The 12,904-nt window shown below is 39.4% G+C and overlaps 1 protein-coding gene across 2 annotated transcripts in view; it reads left to right on the top strand.

Moving 5' to 3' along the window:
- Nucleotides 1–12,904, top strand: part of nup210 (nucleoporin 210) — a 34,380-nt gene that overhangs the window by 10,513 nt on the left and 10,963 nt on the right. For both annotated transcript variants that reach the window (XM_077547929.1, XM_077547938.1), the window contains exons 13-34: nt 210–408; nt 994–1,139; nt 1,958–2,176; nt 2,452–2,625; nt 2,746–2,938; nt 3,134–3,240; nt 3,943–4,047; nt 4,600–4,701; nt 4,852–4,980; nt 5,228–5,355; nt 5,437–5,569; nt 5,655–5,717; nt 6,137–6,316; nt 6,404–6,484; nt 6,633–6,764; nt 6,929–7,087; nt 7,342–7,433; nt 7,524–7,698; nt 9,081–9,256; nt 11,074–11,294; nt 11,381–11,517; nt 12,552–12,666. In XM_077547929.1, the coding sequence (XP_077404055.1) occupies nt 210–408; nt 994–1,139; nt 1,958–2,176; nt 2,452–2,625; nt 2,746–2,938; nt 3,134–3,240; nt 3,943–4,047; nt 4,600–4,701; nt 4,852–4,980; nt 5,228–5,355; nt 5,437–5,569; nt 5,655–5,717; nt 6,137–6,316; nt 6,404–6,484; nt 6,633–6,764; nt 6,929–7,087; nt 7,342–7,433; nt 7,524–7,698; nt 9,081–9,256; nt 11,074–11,294; nt 11,381–11,517; nt 12,552–12,666 (3,166 nt within the window). The remainder of the gene's footprint in view (nt 1–209; nt 409–993; nt 1,140–1,957; nt 2,177–2,451; nt 2,626–2,745; nt 2,939–3,133; nt 3,241–3,942; nt 4,048–4,599; nt 4,702–4,851; nt 4,981–5,227; nt 5,356–5,436; nt 5,570–5,654; nt 5,718–6,136; nt 6,317–6,403; nt 6,485–6,632; nt 6,765–6,928; nt 7,088–7,341; nt 7,434–7,523; nt 7,699–9,080; nt 9,257–11,073; nt 11,295–11,380; nt 11,518–12,551; nt 12,667–12,904) is intronic.

Raw genomic sequence — 12,904 nt, forward strand, 5'->3', positions numbered from 1 at the left:
CCTTCAGTTTGCAAATTTTAAGTCACTTAATGTGGCACCCAATTACTCTGAGATAACAAAGTCAATCTTCAAAAAAATAAAATGACATTTTCTAAGTTGTTTAAGATTTTGTCAATGGATTATTTTGGCTGTCAAAGTTGTTACTACAATTACTAATCTCATACCCAAATTTGACACAGATGATTTTGAATAAATATGCATTCCTATAGGTCTACGTCGTTGAACCTGTGGCAATGGACTTTGCTCCCTGTCAAGTGGAGGCCCGAGTGGGCATGATTCTAGAGCTACCCCTCACTATATATGGCCTGTTGGAAGAAAATGGGATGGAGCGTGTCATGTTGAGTGACTGCTCCCACTTTGACCTGCAGGTTGATGAGGAAAGCCAAGGTGTCTTTGAGCAGCTTGAAGGCGAGTCTGAAAATGCATTCTGGTGTGCCGCAGTCTCTTATGCGCGTAAAAAAGATACATTCATCCTCGTTTTTACCAGTTGCCTCACTCACAGGAGACTTGCCAAGTGAAGGTCACTAACTAATAGATGCTCATTCATGGTGTCATTCATTGATCATCCTATTAAGTATAGTCTGTCAGTGCGAGCTACAACTGGTCACAAGTATTCCAGCTGAAACTGACCACTTAAGTATATTATGTGTTTGAAGGTAAATGTACTTTTGTGTGTGTGTGTGCGTGCTTTTTTTTATTTGATTAATTCTATGGCTGTAGCGGTAAGAACAGCAATACATTGAATACATCATTGATCTGTGTGTTTTTGATAGGACATGTTTATCAAACTTAACACTGAAGCATTGAATCTTTTCATTTCAAATTGTCCTTTTTTTAATGACAAAGATTTCTTCATTTGGCTCTCCAATTAGTAAATGAAAAAGTAAGCTGGATGAAATGTGCACTTTTTGTTTTAGAGAGGTAAATGATTGTGGGCATTTGTATGTTTCCATCCCTTCCCCAGCACTGACCGTATATATTTCTGTCTTGCAGATCGGCTGGCTCCAGGCCAGGACCACTGCAGTGGAGTGAGAGCCAAAGCCTTGGCCCCGGGCTACACCACACTCTCTGTCAGCTACACCCACGGCAACGTTCACCTCAGTGCAAAGATCACTATCGCAGCTTATCTTCCCCTCACTGTGAGTTAAAAAAAACAACATATACTAATGCATCTTGGTGATTCTCAAAACCACAAATTTTCTTTGTTCATCTAACAAGCTACTTTGATTCTTTCCCCTTGAATGGTCCAGGGTATCTGTGTGGGTCTATATGGATCACAAACGTTCCCTCAAGCCATTGTTGTGATTCTCTCTTACTCTTGCCTCCAAGGCCAATTAGCCTTTTTGTCCTCACCCACCTGCACATTCATACTCAGCCTGTCCTTACAATGAAGGCAGAAATGGGATGATCAGTGACTCTTCAAATGCTCCCCTCTTGGGTTTCTTCCAGGCTCTATGCATTTTAATTATGCATTATACGCTTGCTAGTCTGATTTATACAAGTACGCTTCTCTGCTGCATAGGAATGAGTTTGGCTCAAACAGTTGTAGTAGAATACAAAATTCAACAGTATGACATGTTTTGATGAGGTGACAAATACCCCAATGTGGAAAAATGCAATACTCTTGAAGTACTCACAGATTTGCTCTTGCTGAATGTTATATCCGGTTTACAACATGCATTTTGATTCTACACTTGTTTTGAGGCATTGTTCTTTTAAGTATTGCAGACGTTCAGTGATGTTTCTCTGCTTAGTTCTGCAGAGATTGACCCACTTTACTTTTTTTCCCCTCTCCGATACTGTATTATTTCAGGACAATTCCTCAGTTTTGTTTAACTTGGAATTAGTATTTCAATTGTTAATTAATAGTCTAAATAAATCATCTTAAAAAACAAATCAAAGAAAAATCATCATGTGTTTTAGTTCCAGTAATTGTCTTAATTGTGTCATTTGACAGGCTATTGACCCTGCGTCTGTGGCAGTCGTGACACTGGGTTCCTCTAAAGACATGCTGTTCGATGGTGGGCCTCGGCCTTGGGTTCTGGAGCCCTCTAAATTCTTCTGTGACGTAAAAGCCGATGATGAAAAAAGTGTGGGCCTTACTCTGACTAGCCCACTGTCCCATAATTATGACCAGCACTTGGTCAGAGCAACCTGCAGGGCGTTGGGAGAGCAGGTAACTTCTCCATGCACATTAAATAAAGTTGTACTGTATAATGTTATATTGACATTTTATTTTTTAACTACACAAATTAAGTGCTTAATTTTCTAGCTTTAAAATATTATTATTTGTTTATGGCTTTGGCCACAACATTGATTTGACACACTCTCATCCAGTGGAAAGTTAGATTATACAATACTATTCTGATCCCAGAGAAAAAATGTACCGGTATTATTATCCATGGTGTCCCACGGTCAGAGCTTTGTAGTGATCTGTCATGATTTGTGCAGATGCTGGAAGTGAGTGTGAGTAACAAGGCCAGTTTGACCAACCCTTATCCTGCTGTAGAGCGGGCATCTGTAAAGTTTGTTTGCACTCCTCCATCACGCTTCACCTTGGTCCCAGTGTACGCCATTCCACAGCTGGAACAATCGTGCCCTCTGTTGCAGCAGAACAAATACGTGGTACGAATGTTATTCCTCCTCTCCTTCATTCAAAAAAAAAAACCTCTTTATTGTGTTGATTGTATTTTTCTAAACTATACAAATGTTTTAATAACTGATTATATGTGTGTTGTTTTTAAGGTGCCAGTTTCAAATTATCACAATTCAGTTTTGGACCTTGCAGCTTTTGATCAAGAAGGGCGGAAGTTTGACAATTTCAGCTCACTGAACATAGGATGGGAAACAACCCAAGTGTCCCTGGCCAGTATCGAGCCTACCCTACCCATGATGCTTCAACTTTTTGAAGATGAAAACAAACAGATGAAACTACATGGTAAAGCTGTCTGCTCTTAAAAGTTGGTGATTTGTTATATATTAGAACTAAGCTTGGATATCACTTGATGAGCTTTCTGGAGAGGACTATTTAACTGAATTGAAGTCCTCGACTTTCATTGCTGTAGTTCTTTGATGTCTAAGATTATGAATTGCTTTTGGCCTACCTATTCCTTTTCTCTGTCATCTGTAACAGGCCGGCAGACCGTTGTTGTGCATCGTCAATCAGGGATTGCTGCCATTACAGTGACAGCGCTGGATTACCAGCATTCACATATCAAAGCAGCTGAAGTTCAGAGTCGAGTAAGTGTTGAATTTTACAGTTCATCTGATCATTGAGCAGTCTGTTTTCTCGCCTTTCTGTGACTGTGACCTACTGGCCCATGCGGGGTGATGAAAGATATTGGAGCCCTCTTCAGTACATATCTCTTTTATAACTAACAAATTGTCAAAGCTGCAATGCATTTTCACTTTTAGAGCAGCCTTTTTTTTCCCTCAAGGCTCCATTTAATGTTTTCACCCGCAAGGTAATCTGCATCTGTACAAGGAAAGGCGCATGTTAATGTTGGTTGTAAATACGCAGTGATTGCCTTGGGCAGGAACTGTATTGTGCGTTATCAGCAGTTTTGCTTACATTTCGGTTTTACATACATTGTGTCGTGTTCAATGTCTGACGAAAAAATTATATCAGAATTTCTTTTGCCGTTTTTTTTTTTTTTTGCCACATGGATTTAGCAGCTTCCCATCTTTGTGGTTGTGGAGCAATTGCAGTCTTTGTGGCTGCAATGCATACGATCATCCTGCAGGTTCATTCTGGATACATTGTGATCATCTACTGTACTGGTCCATTAATGTGTTCTTTTTATACAACTAATTAAGAGGAAAGTAATACACGACATTTTTCTTTAGATAAATTGTCAAATGTGTGGACTCTACTCTACTCTACTTATTTAGCATTTATTTCTTTATTTATCTTTATTCAGTTTCAACTGTTCTTCTGGTTAGGTCGACACGTTTGCCCCTGTCTCAGCGACATTGGAACTCAAATTAGTTGAAGATGTGAATGTTTTTCCTGACACCATGACCATATACAACCACCCAGATATGAGGGTAAGAGATCTTTTTTTAACCTCTCATTTACTGCTTAGTCCAGAAGTGGGCAATCTCGGTCCTGGAGGGCCGGAGCCCTGCAGGTTTTGGAGGTTTCTCACTTCCAACACAAACTGATTCCAATCAACAGGATCATAATCAGGCTCATGCAGAGCTTGCTGACGAGCTGATGATACATCAGCTGTGTTGGAGAAGGGCAACATGCAAAACCTGCAGGACTCCGGCCCTCGATGCCCACCTCTGGCTTAGTCCATACATTAGTATCAAGCATGATTTATTTTTGCAAATTACTTCATCCAAGCATGTTTGACCCTGCTCATGTCTCAATGGGGCGCTACTTGCCTAAGACATGTCAATGTGTTGGGAATAGATACTGTATATGCTAATGAACTATATAAAATGGTTTTAGTGTACAATTGTGGTCAGGTTCCTTTTGATGTGACTAGCTCAAGTGTGCAAGTGAGCTTGAATTGTGTAATGATACTTGTAGGCTTATGATCCCATACCAGGTTTGAGTTAACTGAAAGGCTGTACATGTGGTTTTCCTTATAGGGTAGCCTTGTACTCCGAGAAGGGTCAGGCCACTTTTTTGTCAATACCAGTGTTAAAGACATTGCAGAAGTGGTATTGCATGACACCAAAGAAACAGCTCAGGTATGTGGTGGCATCTGGAATTCTATTGGAGTGGATGGGGGAATGGAAATAGAGATTTGCAGTTTAATTTGCACAAGGGATAAAAGAAAAAACTATTCTCTTGCCAATTTGAATTTCTCTTCTGCATTCCTGCATTTTATGTCGCCCCAGGTTGTCCCCATCCAGCCAGGTAAGGTGCATGTGATGGTTCATGACCTTTGTTTGGCATTCCCATCTGCAGCCAAAGCCACAGTGTATGTTTCGGACATCCTGGAGGTGAATTTGAGAGTGGTCGACAAGGTCAGTTTTCCAGCTAATTCCTCAATGTGATTAAGACTGGAACTGCTTGACATGATGATCTTTATTACATTAAAAGTAGCGCACATTCCATACGTGCCTCAGTGGCACTCAAAATGTTTGTTCTGTATGAATGATCAACTTCTAATATTCATGGAGCTCACTTGGTCTTAACATCCTTTGGATTGCCCTTCCTGTGAACCGAACTGGTGATTTCCCTAATGACTGGCCTCATTTGTCTCATTTATAGGTGGAAATTGGTAAATCAGTAAGATGTTATGTCAGAGTGTTGGATGATAATAAGAAGCCTTTCCCAGCCAGCTATTTCCAATTCATGAAACTGAAAGTCAAGGCAGCGTCTTCAGTAGTCTCATTAATGTAAGTTTTGTGACACTTTTGATGTGTTGTTGTTAAAACTATCTTAACCTTAATGGACATATCTTAATGTTCCTTTTACAGATTAGTAGCTGAGTCCACAGAACATGACACTGCAGTTTACTTAGTAAAAGGTGTTTCTATTGGCCAGACAACTTTGTCTGCTGTCGTAGTGGATAAAAAAAAGAAAATTTCATCTGCCCCTCAACAAATTGAGGTATTTTGTTCATTGACGTTACTCAAGTCTTTATCACAACTCACTGCTATCATATACAAACTCTATGGTAACTGTTTCTTTATAGGTCTTTCCACCATTCAAACTCATCCCCCGGAAAATGACTCTGCTGATTGGAGCAATGATGCAGGTATGTTTGTGTGTGCAGTGCTGATGCTTATGCTGACAGCAGGCAGCCTCAGTTTAACTTGCCAGAAGAGTTCATTTTGTCCACAGTCTTCCAAAAGGGACCTTTGCCAGGCTTTCTCTGGAAAGCAGCACTGTCCTTTCCAGTTCCTGTTTGAGTGCACTGTTGTGCTCATTAAAACGTACTGTTATCTAATCAGAACGCCATCTAATTGCCCAACATTACATAGGGTAATATTCCCAAGTGATCTAGCACTTGAGAAAGATAATGTAGAAGGTTCATCTAATGAGTTTTGCCTCTAATTATGTCATAGTAAAATCAAGGACCATAACTTTTTGGAAATACTTGGGCGCTAGTATTACATTGCTAAAATTGCTTTTGTGAGGAACTAATTTTTTTGTCAAAAATACCCTCGTTTCTAGATCACATCTGAGGGTGGCCCTCAGCCTCAGTCCAACATTCTGTTTTCTATTTCCAATGAAGACATCGCTTCTGTAAACAGCATCGGTCATGTCAAGGGTATGACCATTGGCAACGTCACTGTGACAGGACTTGTCCAAGCTGTCGATGCTGAAACTGGAAAGCTGGTTGTCGTGTCGAAGGTAAATAACGCGATGGGATGAATGTGATGAAGGTGAGTTTGGTTTAAACAGATGAAATTGCACATGGCTATTTTTCTGTGTCTTTAGGACCAAGTAGAAGTTGAGGTCGTGCATTTGACTGCCATTCGAATTAGAGCACCCATTACACGAATAAAGACGGGAACGCAGGTACTGCCTTGTGAATGTACCTTTTTCTTTTTCATTCATTTTTCCTTCGGCCATAAAGAATACCCAAAAAGAATACTGTTTCCAGTTGAACAAACGTTTTAGAAAATGTTTGGCATTGCTGCTCGTTGTAACTCCTTTCCTTCTGCAGATGCCTGTGTATGTGATGGGTTTGACCAATAGTCAAACACCCTTCACATTTGGCAATTCTTTGCCAAGTCTTACGTTCCATTGGTCCACTACCAAAAGGGACATCCTGGATGTCCAGTCAAGACACTCTATGGTATGCTTCTCTCTAATTCTTAATATCCATATATTGATGTTTCCTTTCATCAGGCTGACTTGCACAATGCTGTCTCTTCATGTACTGTAATAGCTACCTTTTGTCCCCGCTTCACTGTTGTTTACTGTTCCCTTTTGACTTGATTTGCCTTTTTAAACTCTCAGGCTAATGTGGAGCTCAACTCTGAGCACAATTTCGGCATGACTGTGACCGGTCGGACAAGAGGGCGGACTGGGCTCAAGGTTGTCCTCACAGCTGTCGACCCTGCTTTTGGTCAACTTGCTGGTAATCTTTCAGAGATCATCGAGGAGATCCAAATCCAGGTACAACTCTAAAAGTGGACTTGTCTAGATTTGGCTACAATGTAAGCAAATTATCACAGTGAACCAACCCCATTCAAATGTCAGAAGCCTACAGATCAGTGAAGTTATTGATATTTGGAATATCTAGAGTTGTTATCTTTGTGGATTGATAAGACTACACATTAAGGCTAAAGGCATCCATCTGCACAGTGCGTCAGACTGTGATTTGTCACATGTGCCCTAATAGTGGTTTCATGACATTTGCTTTAATCAAGGTCTATGACAAACTACACATGCTTAATCCCAAAATCGAGGCTGGCGAAATACTCATGAGTCCAAACTCAGTCCTCAAACTCCAAACGAACTGGTGAGTTCATCTTGCGTGTTTGTCTTGTTCCTCAATTAAATACGGAGGAACTCATCTGTAACTTTATTTGTGTTGATGTGTGTGTACTAGGGATGGTGTGGGTGCACTATCATACCAGATGCTGAATTACACTGACCAGGTTACTGTCGCGCAAGTTGATGATAGTGGCTTCCTCTTCTCTGGCTCATTCACTGGCATTTCATCACTGCTAGTTACTTCGCAAGAGTCCTTTGGTGTCAATCAAACTCTCATCATTGCAGTGAAGGTCAGTTTGATTCATTTGCATGTCGTCATCAAATATCCTGTCAATCTGCTTTTGTTTCAAAATATCTAAATTATGACATTGATTACATTGCAGCAGTATATGACTGGTAGATATGGAACATTGCATTAAGATGATAAAAAAGTGCCTTAGCAAAGAGTAGTAGAGATTTTAAAATATATCTATTAAAGAACGTTTGCTTATTATGTGCATTTTTGCTTCAGATGAGACACATTGATGTATTTTTATCCTGTAATTTTAAACAGCTTCTTTTTAAATAGGCTTTTATTTTGACCGAAACTCAAAAGCAAAAAATGAGGAACTGAAAACCGAAACACAGAAAGAAATTATAATAACGTTTAAAAAAAAAAAAAAACTCAGCTGGATGTTTTTCTCCACTTTACTAAATATAAGTGCAAGCATTCTGGTTCCTTCCGAGCGACGTCTTCCCTATCTCAGAGGCCCCTTCTCTTGGCTGACGTATGCAATAACATATTAATTATAAAGCTGTCAAACAATTACATCAATTAATCACACCTTAGAATTTTGATTAATCATTTACAGGTAGTCCTCGAGTTATGGACATCCGATTTACCTACTGATGTCTACAAATGCCATATTTCACTCGCAAGTTAATATTTTTAAGTGCGCATCACATCATACATTACAGTACAGTACTGTACTATAGTTCCCCTCTCTGCCACAACCCTGCCGAGCAGAAACGCGCCATTTGCGCATTTAAACTATCTCTCTGTCCGGCGATGCACGACACAGGAGCCAGTGGCCACAGCGCACGCATTCTTCATGCAGCCAATATTGGTAAAAAAAAATTCAATACATCCCTTAATGCATACAAAGAAATACGTAACAGCGTATGTATGTATGTATGTATATTAATTTCTCAAATAGTGACCGTCCCTCAGATTGGACTCCTTGACCCAGTGAGTTGCCATCCACATTTACAATTAAATGCCTCCCTCAAATTGATTTTTTTTTTCAAATTTTGTCTATCAGAAAACGAGAAAGGTGTAGTAACTGTAATTGCCTTAGTTAATACTTTATACCTCTGCACTTAAAACAGACTCACAGGTGAATTGCCTTAAGTATTAACGATGGTCTTAATGTTATGTTAAGGTGGCATCTTTAATGTTTTTTAATGTTCCAGTCATCAGTGTGTGTGCATCTTATGTCCATGTTCACGGGAGTTACTATACGCACCCAGCCCAGCCCGTTCTCTGTTCTTCCCCCACCTTCAACATCCACTCACAATGGAACAACCTCTACGTTGTTACATCCTCTATACTGTCTGCTGTGTGATTAACAGTTGTACAAAGTCTTGAGGTGATATTGTCCCTGAAGGCAACACTCCCCTCCTCATCCCTCAGGTGGTGCCTGTGTCCTATGTGCGCTTCAGCACCAGTCCAGCGTTACATACGTCCACCAGGGAGAGCCTGAAAGTCCTCCCTTTGGGCATAGTCCTCACCTTCGCTGTTCATTTTCACACCAGCACTGGAGAGCTCCTGCACAGCTCCAACAGTCATCTCACCTTCTCCACTAACAGGTCAGTCTCCACTCGTAAATATCATTGTGGTATTCACTGACGAGTGTGGTGCCAAAGCCACTGAAACGTGTTTGACAGGCCAACTGCCAACAACCTTAGATAATTAACATAATTGTTTCATGATGACTTTACAAGTGTAATTTTGCTTAGTAATGACTTAATGTGATTGATGCATAGGTCAAAATTTGCTGTTAAATTCTTAATTAATTTTATAAATTCAGTTGAATTGTCACTCTTTAACTTGAATGCCATTTACCACATCACCAAGACCAAGCACCTCGACAATAGTCTCTCAAACACCTTGTTTAATTTATTTATTCAGTTATTAAATCTTGAGCCGCCAGTCCCAAAGGCAAGTCCATATGGACTGAGTAATAACTGTATGCTGCTACTGATCACCAATGAGCCTAGATGGAAGTAACTGTAGCATCTAACAGCCTGTTGAAAGCCCCTTAATCAAAACACTATTTGGTGTCCAAATTTTAGGTATGGCAGCTATGAACTTTTTATTGTCGAAAACAACTTGCTTGTTTTAATCTACATTAGAGCTGCAACCAACAATTATTTTTACAATCAATAAAGTGCACCAACAAATTATTGATTAATTCAGATTGCTGGTTTCTGACATGTCAGAAAATAGTCAAAAATTATGACATTTGTTCTCCCAATTAAAAGCATTTATTTGCAAACATTTTATTCTGTTTCAACATAAAGATGATCACTTTTCATTTATGGAAGACTACAGACTGTTGAGAGGCTCAAATTCTGAGGATCTGGACAATTTAAAATTAAGCATGGTTTCAAATGCTTGTTCCAAAATTTTAACTTTGAGATAATGGATTAGTTGTTGATTAATCATTACACCGCTAATCTACATACTGTATACACGTGGTATTCCTAGAACACCATGAAACCAAATCATTTAGAATTCAATGCCAGAGCTGTTATAAAATTCTTACATTGCATAGCATTGCTCTGTGCTTTGTGAAGACAGCACATTAATATCTCCACACTGCAAGTATGGTTTGGGATCATGAGGCAGACACTCCTTGTAATTCACTACGTTAATTGACTAGGCTGTTCCTTCTACATGGTTTCACAAGGAGTTGTTTCCACCTCGGCTATGGAGTGAGTGAGTTAAATGAATGGGAGTGTTTGGCAGCAAAGTGAAGTCTGTGAGGGCTTCCTCATCAGTCTTCACGATAAATTGATTCTATTACTGTGCACTCAAGGTGCTGACATTTGCTTTTAGGGAAAACCAATCAAAATCAGAGTCATACAAGGCTGATACTCTTGAGACAAAAAGAATAGGCTGTGATTAAATTCTTTTAAAATTTCCAAAGAGGCAATTGGGTTTGACAGGTATTTCAGCTGGGAGTAGTTTGTCCATAGCAGATGCTCGTTAGATGGAGGCAGACAGTAAGACACTTTTAGTCGAAGGATATCTCTAAAATTGAAACATTACACTGCTTGTGTAATGTTCTTATTTTACAGGAGACAGCATTTGGTCAACTGTTCTGTTTCAGATTTCCACTGGAACATATTTATGCCTATAATACAGTCTGACTACAGCTTTCTATATATATATATTTTTTAGCCTTGTTATGTTTCATAAGTTAACTATTTCCTGTTTTTTATTTATTTTATTTTATTTTTTTACTTCATATCAAATCAGACCAACAATTTCAATTAGTGGTTAGGTTATTGCAAAAAGGACAAATCTGGACAAGCCATCACATTCACAAATATACCTTTCAGGGTTCTTTGTTTTTTGTTTTCCCAGTACATTTTATAATTGTATTGTTTCTTTGTGTCAGGGATGATCTGGTGCAGGTCATTTCTGGGCCTGGTAACCATACTTTGACAGTGAGGACGGTCAACGCAGGCCTCACATTGCTGTCTGTTCACGACAGCGATAACACTGTTATGGCAGACTACATTCCACTTCCTGTGGATCATGCCATCCAGCCTGGAGAGGCCCAGGCGTTGGTGGTGGGAGACGTCATTTGCTTTTCTGCTCAGCTGGCCAGTCAAGATGGTGAGAGACTTGGAATATGTAAAAATCATGAAAGCAGTTGTAGTTGGTCATCTTGTGCAAGTTTTTGAAGCCACTCTTCTCTGCAGGAGGCCATGGTATTTGGAGCTCCTCAGCCAATGCTGTGCTCCAGGTAGACTCCAAAACTGGTGCAGCTGTAGCCAGAGACAATGGGGCAGCTACTGTGTACTATGAGATACCTGGAGTTTTAAAAACATACAGAGAGGTACAATATGTTGTCTTGATAGTCTGTGGCTAGACTGGCTACCAATGTTGCTGGTTTAATTCACTGATACCGATACCTAATGCTAAATTAACTGTTATTTTGAAAAGCGTTCTCATGGCAGTCATCATTTTGTATGATTCAGATGTAATTAACTTATGTTGTAATTATGCATGCTAAAATCCTCTGCTTGCCTTACCACGTCACCCCCTTTCCTTTTCTAGAGATTGCTTCCCCATTGAATCAACCCTGAGCAATTTAGCACGACGACAAAATGGTATATGTGTGCTACAAGTTGATTCCCCGGGGAGACAGTAACCTGTGGCACAGCCGCGTGCCAGCTCAAGTGTCTCATTAAAGCTCAAATGACTGCTTAAAAAAAAGAGAGCGAGAGAAGAGTAAAATTGCTATAATGGGTCTTAATATTAGTCTTAAGTGTTTTGATCCTGATATTTAAAGTTTGAATGCCTGTTTAAAAGGGCACTTGTTCAAAGGACTTCCTTTTTGGGGGGTAAATGTTATATTTGTGATAAGACAATGATTAATTTGACTTGAAAAGAAGATCATGCCTAAGAATTTAATTCAAACTAAGGAGACAAAATAAAATGACTTTTATTTAGTAGTCAGTTGTATTACATTCTACTCTTTATCAACACATATGAGTTGGGGGTACTCATTGTATGACAAAAAGGTTCGGGGTACACAAGACTAAGGTTAGGAACCAGTGATCAGTAAATACAGTGTCTATCATTACCTCCCAGAACTAGATTGTGTCAAATTTGCGCGCAAAACAAGATAAGATGCTCACACTTGATGAAGATGAATTACCAGTACTGTACTTATTTTATATTAGTGCATCACAGGATTCAGTCAATCCAATGTCTCTCCCCTGAGCTAAATACAAGATGCATATTTGTACAGATATCTCTTATTTTTATAATTCAGATACACATTTATTTAGATTTGCACAAAATTGAGCAGGTTCTGATTTTATCTGTTTTAGCATGCTAATTGTATTTTTTCTCCCTCAATGTTAGATTGTGGTGGAATCGGCTACAAAGACAGCTGCAATGGCACAAGCCTTACCAGTCAGAATTGGCAAGCAGACTGACGTCTTACTCACAACCAGAGGACAAGGAACCAACCTCGTTGGTACTGAAATGACTCAACTTTAGTCAACCTATTGTCACTCCACATGATGATAATCACAAATCATTCTAAAGAATTCAAAAAAATTATCCTCAAAGCGAAATATGTTTGAAGTATGAATTAAAGTTGCTCTATGTAACAATTTGCCCCAAAATATCTTTACAATAGCCTTTTAATTTGGTCATTTATGACTGAAACATTTTCTAATTAGTAAATTAACACCTTAGCTGGGTACTCTGGC

Source organism: Vanacampus margaritifer, chromosome 1 (assembly GCF_051991255.1).
Source record: "Vanacampus margaritifer isolate UIUO_Vmar chromosome 1, RoL_Vmar_1.0, whole genome shotgun sequence".
Classification (NCBI taxonomy): domain Eukaryota; kingdom Metazoa; phylum Chordata; class Actinopteri; order Syngnathiformes; family Syngnathidae; genus Vanacampus; species Vanacampus margaritifer.